General features: G+C 34.5%; 1 protein-coding gene across 1 annotated transcript; it reads left to right on the plus strand.

Annotated features, from left to right (window-relative positions):
• The first annotated feature begins 464 nt into the window (after nt 1-464).
• On the plus strand, nt 465-17,861 carry LOC143270429 (vomeronasal type-2 receptor 116-like). The gene is made up of 7 exons (XM_076560355.1): nt 465-479; nt 2,578-2,741; nt 10,042-10,333; nt 10,696-11,499; nt 12,236-12,463; nt 13,573-13,696; nt 16,933-17,861. The coding sequence occupies exons 1-7, from the start codon at nt 465-467 to the stop codon at nt 17,859-17,861; spliced, it is 2,556 nt and encodes an 851-aa protein (XP_076416470.1).
• The last annotated feature ends 1,050 nt before the right edge of the window (nt 17,862-18,911 follow it).

The raw sequence follows: 18,911 nt of genomic DNA on the forward strand, positions 1-18,911 counted from the left end.
TACTAAGGTTGTATAAAGAAATGGAATGGAACCTATGTGAAGTTATGGCTAACATGTGTATATTTGCACACGTGAAATTAAATTTACAATCATGGTACTTTCTACTCCTAAGTTAACTTCATTTAAAGCATTAAGAAGTAACATTTTATACATGATGTATGGTGTATATAAGCTCTTGTTTGTTTATTTATTTGGGTAAAATGGAAGGGGTATACTCAATACTTTACATTAAAGAAAATATAAATAGTGCCTGAATCTTTTCTCTGGATGTAGGGAATGATTGGGATTTTATATTAAAGAATGATTCAGCATTGAAAAAACAAATAAAACACAGTAAGTCTGAGTTAAAAAAGTAAACAGAAATCACAATCTTACCATTGATTGAGCTATTAGTTTGGAATTAGTGAATTCAGCCTATCAGTTTCCCAGGGTTGATACAGAGAACTTTTGAAGTATAGGGGGACATGGAAGAAATTTTGGTATGCAAACATGCAAGGTTTGTAGAAAAAAATGTTTTTACATTACCCCAGGCCATTGGCAAGATAGATTGGCATAGGAAATAATCAGTTTTAAAAAGCAGGATGTCTTTAAAAAGTAACTCTAAAAAGTAAAATGTACTTTTTAGAGTTACTTTTTAAAGTCATGAGGTCAACAACTTGGACTACTATGCATGTAAGTGCTAATGCAAATTAAAGCCCAAGTTGACCTCCAGCAGCAGTTCATTCTATGTTGATAGTGAGAGAACACTTTGCCTGTTAGGATACTGTTACTCGTGGACTGAAATGCTGAAGAAACCCCTCCCCCTATTTTGTTTTTTTGCAAAAATCAAGGTATATTCTAGGGTTTCCTGGTTGACCTCAACAGATAAACTGAGATGATAGTCTTAGTTCAGAAATGATCTGAATGTAGATTTACAGTCTACGTGTACAGCTGGCTAAGTGAGATCGCTTTCACAGTTCTGCATGTATCCCATCGGCTCCCCATTAGTCACTGAACTCTTAAAACTGGTATTGTAACATTATTACAATGTTTTGTACCAATTTTTATAAACTTTACAGTACAATATGTGTTCCTTTTCTGAGGCAAACCAAAGGTATTTCTCAAGGTTCTGCTGCTATCAGCAGCGTTGATGGAGGATTTCTTATACATTTGTAATAGATAGAAATAAACCAGAAAAAAAGAAGAAAAAAAAAGTGGTGGAGGAAAAGGTGAACACTGCAAGAATACTCAAAAGGGATGAGAGTTGCAAACGCCAAGATTGGCTTTGCATAGTAAATGGAATAGAACAGCTCTGAACTATAGCTTACTTTTCCTGGTTTGGTCTGACAGAATGATTGAATGCTTTTGTACAAAAATCAGAGTCTTGCCGGGCGTGGTGGCGCACGCCTTTAATCCCAGCACTCGGGAGGCAGAGCCAGGCGGATCTCTGTGAGTTCGAGGCCAGCCTGGGCTACCAAGTGAGCTCCAGGAAAGGCGCAAAGCTACACAAAGAAACCCTGTCTCGAAAAAACCAAAAAAAAAAAAAATCAGAGTCTTAAAAACAAGGATTTGGTGAGATTGTAAAATGGTGTGCCACTTGTTACTCTGTTACTCAACAATTCTACCCTTAGGAATATAACCTCAAACTACTGAAAATGTGCACCTATGAAACATGTACATGAAGGTTTACAGCAGTGTGTTGCTAATAGTAAAAAAGTTAAAACAACTCAAATAGCTATCAAATACTGGAGAGAAATAAAATGTGGCTTATTCATACAATAGAATATTATTAAGACATAAAAATGAATGAGAAACTAACAGATTAAATGACTTTGGTGAACCTTCATAATTATATTTGTAGATCTTTCCATTTCTAATTTATAAATACATTTGGGGTTATAAATTATAAATGTACTGCCTCCTGTCAACATTGTATACTTCTATTTGATGATTTCTGTGTCAAACATTATATGGAAATGTTTCCAAGTATTTTCTGTATTAACTGTGAATGAATAGAACAAAATAAATTGCCTGTGATGGGAAAAAATAAATTTAAAAAAAAAGAAAAAAAAGCAGGATGTCCTACTGATTTTCATTGAACTATATCTGGTTGGGACATTTTCCAGAATGTTTTCCTTCTCGTTCCCTTGGCATCCTCCCTTGCAAGGTCTTTGCATCATCCTGAGTCACTGTCTCATGTAACTTTTGTGATAGAGTGTTCTTGCCAAGTCCATTCAAGTGGAGTCATCACTGGAGTCTTGCTGTTCTGTCTTCCTAGATGAAGTCATGGGGCCTGTGGATAAAGAAGATCCCAAATGAGTTTTGAAACTTGTTTTTTGTCTTGTGTGCAGGGTCTCAGATGGGAAGTCTCAGGGAAGAAAATTGTCCACAATTCTCCATGGAGTGTAGAAGAGGCTTGTCAAAAATATCTGTGATTAGAGTGATGATGTCAGTCACCAAAACTAGTACAAACTCTTGTGCTCACAAATACTTGAGCTCTATAAGTAGCTGCTGAACACATTGGAATCTGTGTTAAACTGTGGTAGACACTTGTATTTTATGATGTTCTCTTGGATTTTTCTTTTCTTGCTCCTGCAGGCTCTTGTTCCTTTTTACTCCTATGATGCATTTCAGTGCAATTCCAAAGTACAACGTCCTTTACATCATGATGGGAATGTGACGATTGCTGCACTTTTTTCACTTTTTTATTATTATTGCATGGATATATATGATTCTAGATGTGAAGATGAAAAGCCAATAGAGTAAGTGCTTTTAAAATTTATTCCTTTCCAGAATTCAGATTTCATTGTCCTCAACTAAGTTTGCATTCACATGAATTTAACTTTCATTTCCCATCCTGGGATTCCTTCTCCCATCTACACAGAACTCTTTTCCAGGTGTGTCTTCCTCCTGTTCCCTTTTTTCATCCCTCAAAGAAAGAAGAGTTTGTTTTAGTTCCTGTTATTTAGTAAAGTTGGTACTCTGAATCTCTCTACATTCCTCTGCCTTGCCTTTTGTTGTTCATGGGTAAGACATTTTTATGGCTTTCTCCACAGAGACAATGATTTTCAAAAATTGACACATTGTTTTAGGCAGTTGTTAAAGTGCAGTTTTTTTCATTTGAGAATATGTAATGCTATTAATTGCAGTGAGTACAGAGTCTTCATATGATGATAGAGTGACAGGGACTGCCTTGCTAGCTGCTGCTGTTTTGGAAGTCAGAATATGAGAACTTGATTTTGGGACCTCATCTGTTAAAATGATTTCAAAATGAAATACAATTTTTTGTGTATAATTCTGATTAGTAATCTTTTAGATTCTGTCAATTTTGCACCATACTCTTCACTTCATTCCGGTTTTTATAATTATTTATATCTGGTATGGGTGTGTTCTGCAAGGCACATAGATATTGTTGGTGACCTCTGCTGGTTGTATCTAGTTTGATGCCAGTTGGATTAGAGGCAATGGCAGACAATGGCAGTAGCATTGAGTGGCCTCTGCTGGAGAGAAATGTCTAAGCAGGAGTCTTTGTGAAGGATGTGGGATTTGTTTTACTCCATGCAGACATTTCTGAAGCCATAGAATCCACTTATTAAGGTCTGAAATGGAGGAAGATGGCTTGCGTTCAATTTAGAACAAAACCCTATAAAATGGAAATGCAGAAACAAGGCACAGGGGAAGAGTCAGCAGATGGACAATTAAGAAAGAAGATACATTTAGGTCGTGCTGATACAATTGTGTTTTTGCTGAAACCTGGATGCAGTGCTAATTCATCAGTCCTAGGGATATAGAGCAGGAAAAATGATCAGGGAGGAAAAGTTGATACATATAAGTATGCATTGACAGCTTAGTCTGAAATAGACACAGCAAATGTGGTGACAGAAATCCATTTACAGAAGTGTGCCTTTGTGCCCTTATGTAGAATGTGGGTTTCTTTTGTATTTTCCTCTCATGCTTGATTTTCCTCACATTTTGATTTTATGCACACAGGTATTTTCTTTCTGATAATCGTAACAAAAAGTACATGGAATGTGTGGCCTGGCATATATTCATCACTTTAATATTTTTGTGTCTTAATTTCAAATTTTATTTTACTTGCATGCAGTCCTAATTTAAAAAAATAAGTTATATATATAACTATTTATACTAGGTATATATACATATTACAAGGAAGTATTTCCTTTCAGATTAATGTATATTAATTCATATGAGCAGGATGGCTAGTTTCCTTGTCAGGTACATTTTTTAAATGTATTTTATGAGTGGACCACAATATCCCCTAAGAGACTCCAAACAGAGAATCTCTCTACTCATCTATGAGCATCATTGTTTAACATTCACTTAAAGGTAAAGCTTACATGACAAGTCAATATGGCATTTGAACAATGCAATTACAAGTAGATCTGTTGTGTTCAGAAACTGAAACATGCAACCCTCTCTCCCATCGGATGATCCCCTCTTGTTACTTAGCTTCTACCGGTCTGTTAATTGTAGTGTAGTTCTCATTTATAGCTAATATCCACTTATAAGTGAGTACATACCATGTTTGTGTTTCTGAGTCTGGGTTAACTCACCCAGGATGACCTTTTCTGGTTCCATCCATTTGCCACCAAATTTCATGATGTATTTTTTTTAAAAACTGAGTAATACTTCATTGTGTTAATGTGCCACAATTTCTTCATACACTCAGCAGTTGAAAGGCATCTAGGTTCTTTTCTAGTTCATGGCTAGTACAAATAAAGCTGCTATGAACACAGTTGGACAAAAACCATTGTGATATGGTAGAGCATCCTTTGGGTGTTTTTTCCAAGAGTCGTAAAGCTGGGTCTTGATCTACATCTATGTTTACCTTCCTGAGAAACCAACGTTTCCAAAGTGGCTGCACAAGTTTTCATTCCCACCATTATTGTAGGAGTGTTCCTCTAGCTCCACATTCTCACCAGAATGAGCTGTCACTTGAGTTTTTGATCTTAGCCATTTTGACAAGTGTAAGATGGAAGACCAGAGTTCTTTTTTTGCATTTGCCTCATGGCTAAGGATGTTGAACATTTCTTTTAGTGCTTTTGGCCATTTGAGATTCCTCTGTTGAGAACCTCTGTTTAGGTCTGTACCCCATTTTTTAATTGGATTATTTGTTTTCTTAATGTTTAGTTTCCTGATTTTAGTATATTTTGGAGTTCAGCCCTCTGTCAGATATGGAGTTGCTTAAGATCTTTTCTCATTCTGTAGACTGCAGTTTTGTGCTTTTGACAGTGTCTTTTGTCTTACAGAAGGTTTTCAGTTTCATGGAGAATATATTCCTTGATAGTTTGGACTTGACAATGTTTCTAATTAGGTGCTCACTTTCCAATAAATGATTTTCATATTACAGGACAAAGATTTTCTTTGTGGTTATTCTAAAATTTCTCATAATCCCTTTCAAATAGGTTCATATTTCTTTTTGTGAAAATAAAAATATGAATTTCAAGATTGATCAAAAGCTTTCCATTCTTAATTTCACTATTCATTTTTTTATGTGTACCCAAAGTCTACAAATATAAGTATCTATTCCATTTACCTTCATTAATAATGTGATCTGCATGTCATTTAATGTTCCCTAAAATATCAATGGATTAACCACCCATTAATTTTTCCAGTCTTTCATATTATCCTTTTAAGTGAATTTCTAACATATTCTATCTCCTTTGATTTTTCAATGGAAATGATGTGAATTGAAAAACAATCAGAAATCCATAGTGGACATTTTGTTCTTTTTCTCTTTTGCTCATGTATCTTTGTTTTGCTCTACTGGAAACAATCAATCCTATTATTTTTTTTTAGTTTTATGTTTACTTAATGATTAGTGATGTTAAAAACTTTGTAGGTGCTTGCTGTATGAGTTTTTCTTTGGTAGAAGATTAGTTCATGTCATTACCGATTTGTTGGTTGGAGGCTGTTTTACCTTGATTTAAAACACCTTCAGTTATCTGAAAATATTTGACATTAGTCCAAGAACTAAAGAACAAATGGAATGTGTTTTCTCCTATTATACGGTGTTCTGATTATAGTTTTCTTTGGTGTAGGGAATACTATTTTGTCATTCCATATTCATTTTGTGCAATTCCTTCTTTTGATATCTAAGGCTAATTTGTGTATCACTGGCATTCTCTTCAGTAAGTTCTTGCCTACACTAATGTCTTGACAATTATAAGGTGTGTATTTTCTTATCACATTCAGTGTTTCATGTTTAAGCTAAGGACTGTGATCGTTTTGAATTGATTCCTATACAAGTTGTAGGAAAATGCTTGCTTTTCACTCTACTGCCTGTTGATACCCAGCATGTCAGCTGCCTTTGTTGTATAGGATCTTTGTCCTCAACTGTTCATTTTCCTCCTTGCCTAAAAAATGTTTGGCTGTACCATTGATGTGTAAATGTAATTACAACTATCTAGAAGTACAAGCTTAGCCCAGGATAATGATTATCATCAAGAAATCTAACCATGTGTATTTGAAAGTCTGTTGGCAAACAGAAATCATTATTTGATATTGGTGTGCATTGAGATGTACAGAGATATTAGGGAAATTGTTTTGGGGCTCATCAAATTTCTAAAATAGAAATATTACACTTCTGGCCTCCAGAAAACTCTACATTCAGTCATGGAGATTTTCTGTCTCTGTGAATAATATTCTTATCAATTTTTTGCTTTTAGTTATTGTTTGGTTTTTTAATTTAAAAAAATTTTTAATCTTATTTTTTATTTATTTTTTCAGTATAAAATTAAGTTTATTGCAATATGTTTACATAACTAGATACGCATTTCTACAAAATATTAACCATTTCTTCATGATGAGAACATTTTCTTTTCTAATTCTTCAAATACATGTATGAGTGTGTGTGTGTGTTTCTTGAATTTGTGGATAAAACATTATTATAGCATGCATACTTTTGCTTTCAAATTCTATGAAGTTTTTCTATTTATAAGATTTGTTTTATTTTTATTCTACACATTAAGATTTATTTTATCTCTATTGTCAGTATTATTGTGTGTATTATTACTCAGTGGACTTTTTTTTAACTTTTCATATTTGCATGTATACATATAGTACTTTGAATACATGATGTAAAGGATAAAGGTAAATCCCAGAATTAGAAATTCCAAAACCACATATCATGATATATATTCTGGAATCCAGAAGTTGTAATTCCAGTGAAAGAATGGACTTGGTAGTGAGGTGGTAGCAAGCAGACAGAAATCAAAGTTTCCTTCTCTCATGTCCTTATATAGGCTTCCATCATATATGAACTGCATTAAATGTGTGTCTTCCTGCCTAAAGTTCCAGATTACATACGTGTCTAAAATAACTGGATTAAAAGAATGTTTTGCTACCTCTAAGGTTCAGATTATACATAGTGATGTAGATAACCAAAGTTAGCCATTGCAGCTCCAGCCTTTGCCAAATGGATACACAATGATAACTCCTTTTGGTGTGATTAGTATCCAAACGAACAGACCATGAGACATAGGAGGTTTATCGAATACATTTACTATGTACTATGAGAATATTCTATCAATGGGGAGGCCTTAAGTAAAATCTGTCTCTTCTCTCTCAATGACACCAAGTTTCACTATCATCAATGTTCTCCACAGAGAACCCATGAATTCATGAGGGTTACTTATAGAAAATAAGTAAGGTATTTCTGATGAGAGTGGGATGACACAGAGTTAGTCACACTGAAAATTCTTAACTCAGTATATGTGAAGATAATTTATCATTTCATACATAAATATTCCCCTTCCACCTTTTAAAATTATTGTCAAGTAACCTACTTATCTCTTAAAGTTGTATTAACTATTAAGATGTCCCTCTGTGGTCCTTTTAGTCAATTGAAGGAATGAAAGAGGCTGTTGTTTAACTTAACTAATAGGACAAAATCCCTGTGTTGGATCTTCAAACACTCATTTATTCATTTATTTGTTTTAATGAGGCTTCATTGGTGAAAATATCCTTATAATCATTAAAATATTTATTTCGGTTCATGCATTCATACATGTATGCATATATATATATATATATATATATATATATATATAATTTTAAAACACAGATATAACTTATTTGTACATAAAGATGGAAAATTTCCAATGTAAGTAACATATCCTGTTTCAGGAACAATAATATCTTGAAGGTAATGGATAACCTTAAGGGATATGAAACATATTGTAGAACTAGAGTTGTGATAGACATCAAGTAGATACCATTTTGATCATAATTGTATGATTTCTTATGTCTTCCACCTAATTTTTGACATTAAATTTATATTTAAAACCTCAGGTAAATTGTTCCAAAGGAGTTTTCAGAAGCATGGTCATTTCTATCTATTTTATCTACTTGGTCAGATTGATTTTATATAAGATTTTTTTAGGTTTAGTATTACTAACAACAAAATGATCTAGGGAGGGTCAAATCAGAAAATTTACTTAACAGGAATATTTACTCATAATCATTTTGTTATTAAATATATGATATGAACAATAAGCCATAATTTCATATGGATAGTCTAGACACAGTTAATACAAACGACAAATTCTAATAAACCAAGATTTTATGATGATTGTTGGTTGGGATTAGATTTTTATTTTATTTTTTCATTGTAAAAGGGAAACTTAATAGATGGATCTTTAGTCAACATGTTGTTAATTTGGGCAGAAACAGTGGCAAAGTTTCAGAGAACAAAGGAGCATAAGGGGCAAAGGACATTATATTGCAATTAGAAGAAAATTAACTTGGACTTTCCAGTCAGAATTAGCAGTGAGACTCAGTAGAGCCTGATGTAATAGCACTTTCCTGGCTTCAGTTTGTTTCTCACAAGGCCATTTATCCTTACAGTCTTGATTGGGATACGTGTTAGGATCTCTTTATAAGCCAGTAATTATATCATGTAATAACCTATTAATTTCAAAAAACAGAGGAAAATATATTTAAAAAAGAGGTCTGATATTTTCTCCATTGTCATATATTAAATGGTATGGGGATCCCATTGGACTCAATGGGACAGTGGCATATAATAGTGGCCACCATTTTGGACTGTCTAAAGTGGTCACATGTACCAAGATGGTATAGAATTCACATGGCATATGCATTCTTTATCATACCATTAGCAATGTTACCAGCCAAGTTATATAGGTGCTCCCATTTAATGAAGATCCTCAAGTCATGTGTTCAATAAACCATGTCATATTTTCTTTTCAAAATGAACTCAGCCTCAGAGTAATATAATTTCATCTATTATCAGGGCTTTCAATGCTGTTGTGTAATTCACTTTGTGTGGGAAGTAAGAACATAGTGAAAGAATAAAGAAAGAGGCAGGCAACAGAGGAAAATAGAACAAGTAGCACAAAGTACCCAAGAGGATTTAAGTCATGACTGTAGGCTGTTAAAATACAGGAAACTCACTCAATCATTCTGCTCTTCATTATATGGCTCTTAGAAAGGAGAGGGGAGATGGCAATGGGAGAGAGGGAGAGATGTGCATGGCTGTGGGAAGCTATAACCCCTGCCAGGTTCATATCCAAGATTGCTTGGGGTTGATGCATGTGACACAGGCAGACATCCCCATAAGCGTCATTGGTCTTTAATCAGAAGAACTGAAAGGCTGCAGTCTCCATCTATATACAGACAGAGTGAATGTGGTGTGGGAGCCTTGAAGTTTTTTTTGTACAGAACAAGGGAACCTTAAAGGATGTAAGTGTCCCTCTCCTGGTTATTTCACTAAAGCATCAAAGAATTATGTTTGTGTCTTCCCATACTAGAGATTCCAAGGTTTATATCAGTCCAGGTTAATGTTCCAGGCCAGAAATGTTAGATACACCTGAGGCTTTTAGTTAATTAAAACATCACTAAGCATATATACCATGACATTGAAACTATAACCATTACCTTGATGACAAAAAATTGTTTGTAGATATATAATAGTGACAGTATAAAAGCCATTGTTACTATATCATCAGGATGTGGCCCAACATCTTACCGAAAGTTATGATGTGAGTCCCCATCATAAATATTGGCAATCTTTCTCTCCAGGTTCAAATTGAGGAGCTACCAGTTTTCTTTGGCCTTCATATTTGCCATTGAGGAGATCAACAGGAACACTCACATTTTACCCAACACATCTCTAGGATTTGAGCTCTATAATGTCGTAAACAATCACCTGGATATTCTGCAGGAAACTTTACTTTTCCTCATAGGAATGAGAATAAATATCCCCAATTACACATGTAGAAGGGAGAACAAGCCTGCTGCTTTACTTACAGGAACATCATGGGAAACGTCTATACAAATTGGGAGACTACTGAATCTTTACAAATATCCACAGGTGAGGTACATGGCTGTGAGGGAACAAGAAACTCATATTAAACCGGAGACATTTCAGGTGTTTTCAAATATGAAGAAGTGAGGCTGTGACTTTCATCTATTGGAGAATAAATCAGGCATTTGTTTATGTCCTTATATACTTTGCTTATGAGAGAGAAGAGAAAGGGTGAAGCTTACAGTCAGTGTTTAGAAAACTCTGTTTCTTGTGACGAATTCTTCATAAATGTCTCCAGAGAAAGGATGGGAGTTTAAAATACCATGAACAGAAGTTAGTCTATACCAATCCAAAGTGTCAACTCAGGTTTAAGACTGTATTCTATGTCAATCTTTTCACTCTTGTTTCCTATTTGAAATTTTCTTTAGATTACTTTTGGGCGATTTGACACTATCCTAAGTGACAGAGGCCAGTTTTCTTCTCTCTACCAGACAGCACCCAGGGACATATTTCTGTCACATGGCATTGTGATTTTGATGGTTCATTTCAGCTGGACCTGGGTGGGAGTGGTTCTCATAGATGACCACAATGCAGCTGAGATTCTATCAAACTTGAGAGGAGAGATGGATAGAAACAGTGTGTGTGTAGCTTTTGTAGAAATGATTCCAATCAACTGGATTTACTCTGATTATAAATCCAGAACAATGCATCCACAGATCCTGAAATCATCTGCAAATGTGGTTATCATTTATGATGTCACTAAATCTTTATATGCTCTAATAATATATATAAGTATACATTCAAGTGCTTGGAAAGTCTGGATCATTAAGTCACAGTGGTATGTAACCACTGATGTTCCTTATTTCATATTTGATCCATTCCATGGTAGTCTCATTTTTGAACATCACCATGCTGAGATTTCTGATTTTAGGAAGTTTATCCAGACATACAACCCTTCCAAATATCCAGGAGATCATATCCTTGCTCTTCTTTGGAACACATATTTCAATTGCTCTTTTTCTGGACCTGATTGTGAAAGTTTGGTTAACTGTCTACCCAATGCTTCTTTGGAAATGTTGCCTGGAAATGCTTTGGAAATGGACATGAGCGAAGAGAGTTACAATGTATATAATTCTGTATATGCTGTGGCTCACAGTCTCCATGAGATGACTGTCAAACAAGTAGAAATCCACCATCATAGCAATGGGGCGGTAAATACCTATCCTTGGGAGGTAATTTCTCTTCCTGTATATTTTATCCATAGCCCTGTGAGATAGTGAGGTTTCTTAAGAACACACTACATGATTGTATACAGTGGCAGGTTTTACAAAAAAGTGCCTGAGAGACTGTATAAAATTCATCATCTAGAAGTCTTTGCAGACACACGCGTTATTGTTCACGATTAATGGGTGGTAATAAGAATATTTAAATGTAAGAATCTCATCATTTATTTTGTATTACAATTAACATCAGAATCTTGATATCCTTAATTGAAACCCCATTATTTTTAAGCATATTTCAGAACAGAAATATGAGAATTAGATCCTAAAACGTCAAATGCTATTACATCCTTAAAGTTTAAATTCTCAATCCATGGTTGAGAGTCCTAACTGACCATTTTATTACATTTTGGAATTTAACACCCCAAATTACACCTTGAAACTTTGAGTAGATTACTTAAATATTTGAATTTCAAGGTTTTGGAATTTGCATGAATCAACATTCATGGAGTAAATATTTTTGTTTGTCTACTTGTTATTGTGTAAGTGTGTGTAAATTCTTTCTTTTGAAATAATAGTCTAGAAACATGATATATTCATTTTTATTCTTCATCCATTAAAATGTTGATATCTTGGTATAGCTTGCAATTAATGTTAGGGATTTGGGACACTGAGACATATACCTTCATTGGATTCTGTTGAGCCTTTCTGGGAATAAATTCATCATAAAGTTCTGCATTTCTTTTAGCTACATCCTTATCTCAAGAATATCCATTTCAAAAATGGTGCTGAAAAACATATAGTTTTGGATTCACAAAGGAGATTAGATGCAGAATATGATATTCTCAACCTTTGGAATTTTCCAGATGGTCTCAGACAAAAGATAAAAGTTGGAACATTTTCTCCAAATGCTCCACAGGGCCAAGAACTGTTTCTATCTGACCATATGATACAGTGGGGTTTAAGATTTGCAGAGGTGGGCTGGATCTTATCTCATTGTTTTGATCCTTATGTCAATAGAGATTTGTTTGTGGATGTAAGATTGTTGGTTCCTTACTGAATGCCCATCTGTATGCCCCAAACTACTGTCATTTGAGAAAGTTTTGGTTGCCTTATACAACATGTGATTGATTGTTTTTCCATATTTTTATCTTTGGACACATTTTTCTAATAATAAATACAGTGTCTATTGATTAAGTTTTCTTTCCTGACCTGAAACCACCTGTCAGGAGTAGTAAGTTGACTCCCAGATTAGGAAATATCAGGACATGATCATTTTGCTTTTATCACCTGGCAATGCACTGTAGCATGGAGGGCACATGGACACATGTTAATTGCATATCTTCCTGATGAAAAAAGAAAAAAATTGTCAAACAACCAAAAAAACAAAGAACAAAAAATGAATAGGCTGACATTACTTAAAACCAATGACTTATAGTTCACACTTGGTGTGAGCAGTTCATAATGATTCAGGCAATCATGTTGGCAGGGACGTGAGAAAGTGAGTTATGTTGTATCTTCAGTCAGAGAGTAGAGAGATGTGAACACTCTCTTCTCATACTTTTTTCATTTTTTTCTGTCCTTAACTACATCCAATGAAATGGAATACCTAATTATCGAATATGTCTTCCCACTTCAAATACCTTAATGTAGATCATCTTTCAAAGAAAGTCATAAAGAAAAGTTTATATACTAACTCTGAGTCCTGTCTAGTAAACAAATGTGAATTATCCATGACCATTGGGAAACAATGATACTCTCACTCGAGCAGTCATGAAGTATACAACAAGATCAGGAAGGCATTACAGTTGCCCAATGAAACGTGTACTCAGTTAGCAAACTTCTTATTTTGCCAACGTCTTATATTTTCACAATTGTTCAGATTTCTATTATCTCTAGACCATTATTTAAACACATTGATCTTCATGTATATACTATATTGAAATTAGAAGCATCAACACAAGAATCTGCAAAGAATAATTATAAAAACTTGCCATCTCATTGTCCAATATTGAGAAATAATATTTTTTTTTGTTTTAAAACTATACACTCCTGACTATTTCCTTTTCACTATTTAATTCCCAGCTTCCTCACTCTGTGTGCAGTGAGAGCTGTGTTCCTGGATTCAGGAAATCACCCCAGGAGGGCAAGGCTGCCTGCTGCTATGATTGCACTCGTTGTCCAGACAATGAGATTTCCAATGAGACAGGTAAGTGTCAGTCTAACTGGGGTATTCCCACCTCTCCACAGTGTTCTGAAATGTCTAAGCTGAGAAGTTCTGGGAAGGAAAAGTAGAGATAAGTCCTGTGGTTTTTTTCACTTAGAAGTAAAAATAATGTGGTTCATTTTATTATCATTTTAAATGGTGCTCAGGCTGTTGAATCTCATACTTGATTCATATATTTGATCCACTGGAGCCATTGTTCCTTTCAGAGAACAAATTTACCAGTCACATAATAGTCTGCTTTATTTCACCATGGCATTTAACACACACACACACACACACACACACACACACACACACACACACACCACCTGCACACACATGCATAGGCACACACACATGCACACACAAACACACACATTATAAATACTGAATTTTCTTGCATTTCAAATCATATTTAGTTCATGATTGGCAGATATTTGAAGATCGGACCCTTATGCCACACATTGCATAATTTCAGTCATGGTTCTAGGTTTATCAGATGTGATCAGAAAGATCATATTTGATTTACCTGTGGACATGTTTTAATGTGTTGTTTTAAATTATTTTTCTTTTTGTTTTGTCTGTGTTTTGCCTGCATGCATGTATGTGCACATGTACATGCTTAGTGCATATGAAAGTTAGAAGAGGGTTTCAGAACTTCTGGATGTGGAGGCACAGATAGCATTGATATTTCTGTGGGCATTTGCAAGTGAAACTAGGTCCTCCTTAAGAGTAATAGTATCCTGAACCACAGAACCATTTATCTACCTTCATCTTTTTTATTTCTAGTATAACATTCAACATTCCCTTAAAGTGTATCTTTCTTCCCATTTTTCCTCCATCCCCATATGAGTATTAAAAATTCAAGCACCGTAACGTCCATGGATTGGGATATGCTTCCGTAACATAGATATTAAATCTAAAACTTGTCGTGGACCAGAATATAACCACTAGGGAAGTATGTCAATAACTATTATGAGAATTTTTATTGAACACAATTATTTTAAATCAATAGTTGCTATGTATCATGAATTTGAATCTTGATTTGTATAACTTCTGTGTTAATTTGATTAACATAAGCTAAAGAATGTAATAAGTACTCACTGATTCATTGTATACAACTGATTCTATTTTAAACAAGTTAATGGAAGCATTATTAAACAAAGAGGTATTTTATGGGTATGATGGTAAATTATGGGACGATGCCTTGTGACAACTAGTTGAAATGGCACATCATGACTTCTGTAATGATACTGTTGTGAATAAGTTATGCATAAATGCAAACCCTTGATCTTTTAACAAGGCAGGACACTAAATTTGAAGGACCCTCTTTTCCAGGAATAGGTGGACAAAGTAGAGGAACTTTATGTCAGAATATATCCAAAGACAAGAAAATAGGCATGAGACAATTGAGAACACTGAATGTGCAAAGCACACACAAACACAATGTTGAATGTGGAGAGGAAATTAGCAAGGATTCTTCAACATTAATGTCTAGTGAGAATTTTTCATATATTAATTGGAATACTTTGAGTAACATAATGTTTTTCCTGAATACACAGATGTTTTAACTTTATTTATTTATTTATTTATTTTTTTTGGTTTTTCGAGACAGGGTTTCTCTGTGTAGCTTTGCGCCTTTCCTGGGACTCACTTGGTAGCCCAGGCTGGCCTCGAACTCACAGAGATCCGCCTGGCTCTGCCTCCCGAGTGCTGGGATTAAAGGCGTGCGCCACCACCGCCCGGCAAATGTGTATCCCAGGCTGTCCTCGAACGCCAGATCCACCTGCCTCTTTCAGCAAATCCTACCGGCCTGCGCCACCAGAACCGGCATTAACTTTATTTTTTAAAGATAGAAACTTACAAATTATTTGGTGTCTTTAATTTGCCAAACTTAAACCATTCATAATGAGACTGACTATACAAATCATCAAAGACTTAATGTGCGTATAGGTACTCTGTGTACATTAGGGCCATGGTAAGTTCATGAACATGCTAATTTTATTCATTGGAGAAAACTAAAAACATCAATATCAAATCCTAAATGCTTGTAGTTTAAGTAGATACTTTAAATTATTATAAGTAAGAAAGAAGAATATACAACATAAATGCTAAATATTTCAAAATAATGAATCCAAAACCTCAAATCCTATGGAGTGAGGTGTATCTATATTTTAAAAATCATATTTAAATCTTTATTTAAAGTGTATCATGACTTATGTACCCTGTGCATTTACAAAATAATATGTGGAGTTGCACAGATGAATCATTCATCATTTGTTAGAAACCAATAGAAATAAACACATGGAATATAGTAGAGACAAATTGCCTTGTGAGTGTGAGCACAACAGGAAGGCACATCTGGAAGAAACAAATAAAATGCTGGTAATGGAATAAAGGATACTACAGACTCTAGCAAAAAGATGAATTCAATAGATTTTTAATTAGAATTTTCAACACCAATTAAATTGCAAATTTCACTTTGCAAAAATATCAAATATTTTCATTGAAGTATGAAATGGAAATATTTTAATGAAAATATGTAATAAATAGATTGACATTTATGTCTCTTGAATTCAAGATAAAACATACAAATTATAAATGATAAAGTATCACAGAACTTAATCCATGATCAACTAAGACTAAACCCAGAGTTTCATGTCTATCTGTTCAACAGATATTTTCTCCCTGGGAATGATTAAACAGATTCACAAGGGGATTTTTTCCATCTTTCAAAAATCTAATAATTCTCATTCCCACAAAAATTATCCGAGAATGAACAGTTTGAAGAATTCAATAAATTCAATGTAAATAGATAAGTTTTGATATTAGGACTGTGAAAAACATTAAAAGAAAGACATACCAAAGCATGTAATTTTTACTTAACTCACATGAAAAAGTCATACAAGGGAATACAGAAAGAGGTGATGATATGATCAAGTTAGGCTTATGTAATTTAAGACAATATAAAAAATATAAATTATCACTTAATTGAAAATATATTTAAATATAACAGTGAAAAGGACAGACTTGTCAGTATTGATGTGGAATGGTTGATTAGATATCATTTGGTAATCGCCACTATTGAATGGTAATCATCACTATTGAACACTTGTTTACTTGAGTCTCAAACATGAAAAGGAAATGAGGGCAACTGCCAGAGAGCTGATGCTGGGAAGTGGCTTGAGATAAAATGAGAACCTGTGCAGAGACTCACAATAACTTTAATTCCTCAGTAGATGTGGATCATTGTGTGAGGTGTCCAGAAAGTCAATATGCAAACACAGAGCAGAATGAATGCCTCCAGAAAGCAGTGACTTTTTTGTCTTATGAAGACCCTTTGGGGATGACACTCACCTACTTGGCCCTGGGCTTTTCTGCCCTAACAACTGGTATTCTTGGTGTCTTTCTAAAGTACCACCACACTCCCATTGTCAAGGCCAACAATCAGACTCTCTCTTATATCCTGCTCATCACTCTGATCTTCTGTTTTCTCTGTCCATTGCTCTTCATTGGCCATCCCAACACAGCAACCTGTATCCTGCAGCAATACACATTTGCAGTTTTGTTCACAGTGGCTCACTCCACAGTCTTGGCCAAAACTGTTACTGTGGTTCTGGCATTCAAGATCACATTGCCAGGGAGACTGATAAGGTGGATAATGATATCCAGATCTACTAATCTTATCATTCCTGTCTGCACTCTTATTCAACTTGTGCTCTGTGGAATTTGGCTGAGCACCTCTCCTCCCTTTATTGACTCAGATGCTTACACTGAACATGGCCACATAATTGTTCTATGCAACAAGGGCTCCACTCTTGCCTTCCATTCTGTCCTGGCATACCTCTGCTCCATGGCACTTGGGAGCTACACTATGGCTTACCTGTCCAGGAACCTGCCTGACACATTCAATGAAGCCAAGTTCATCAGTTTCAGCATGTTGGTGTTCTTCAGTGTGTGGGTCACCTTCCTCCCTGTCTACCACAGCACCAAGGGAAAAATCACTGTAGCCATGGAAGTCTTCTCCATCTTGACGTCCAGTGCAGGTCTCCTAGGTTGCATCTTTGTCCCCAAGTGCCATATTATTTTGTTCAAACCACATAGAAATGTGCTTCATCATGTTAGGAACAAAGGACATTTTAAAGGAAAAGTCAATTTTACAGCATAGTCCATGTTTTTATTAATTATACAGAAGTCTTCCAACTTGTCTACCACCAAAGTTATAGTTGTCACAGATAAAATGGTGATATAAAATTTTATATGTATTGATTTCTTTTATTGATGAAATCCAATTTTCTTCTCTCAATTCTAATATTATTTACAAATTTCTCTAAATTAGAAATTTGAATTCATAAGAAAATATTGTGTTCTCTATATTAAATAAGAGATTAATGAGATGTGTATGTATTTTTTACCTCTTCAAAACTGCATAACTTTAACATTATAACATCACAGGATTTCACATATTTCCATGTGTTTTTATGCCCTTGATAGGTTTCCTGGATTCATCAAGCTTACAGTTCATGTATGCTGTTTCTATGAAGAAAAGCACATATAAAAAATTAATACAATTTTGACAGGAAGGAATTACTCTCTTTATTAATTGCATAATGAGCTATGTAGTTGAGTAGAACAGAGACCAATATATTTTTTAACTATAGGCTAATGTCAGATTTCAGTTAATCAAGTACTTACCCAAGAAATCAATTACATAAAGTTTATGTTAAATCTACAAACATTGTTCAACTCTTTGCTGTAACTTGTTCTGTACAACCTGTCCTCACATCTAATTTGACATACATACCTAAAGTGTTTCTGTACTCAGTCCTTCACAGTTCTTCATTTTTGATAAACTGCCCTATATTCTTCAGCTGAAACTCTGTATTGTGTGACTACTGTACATTTATGAGGACCCATTCCTCTACATTTTATCAACATGTCATAACTGATAAATAATTCTTTGGGAACAACATTTATGACTCTTCTTATTTCTAGTCTAATGTATATTTGTATAAATGTGAAAGACATCACATGCTGCATGCCTTGTATCTTGTCATTTATCAGTAATCAGTCTTTTTATAGTTTACAAGATATAAAATCTCAAGAATAAAATGGAGGCTAAATTATGTGAATCACTATATTTAAGTTGCAAACAAACCAGATTCCATCATTGAAAATTGGTTCATCACGGTAACTTTTAAAAATATATTTTCTTGTA

This window comes from Peromyscus maniculatus, chromosome 23 (assembly GCF_049852395.1).
Source record: "Peromyscus maniculatus bairdii isolate BWxNUB_F1_BW_parent chromosome 23, HU_Pman_BW_mat_3.1, whole genome shotgun sequence".
In the NCBI taxonomy this organism is placed as follows: domain Eukaryota; kingdom Metazoa; phylum Chordata; class Mammalia; order Rodentia; family Cricetidae; genus Peromyscus; species Peromyscus maniculatus.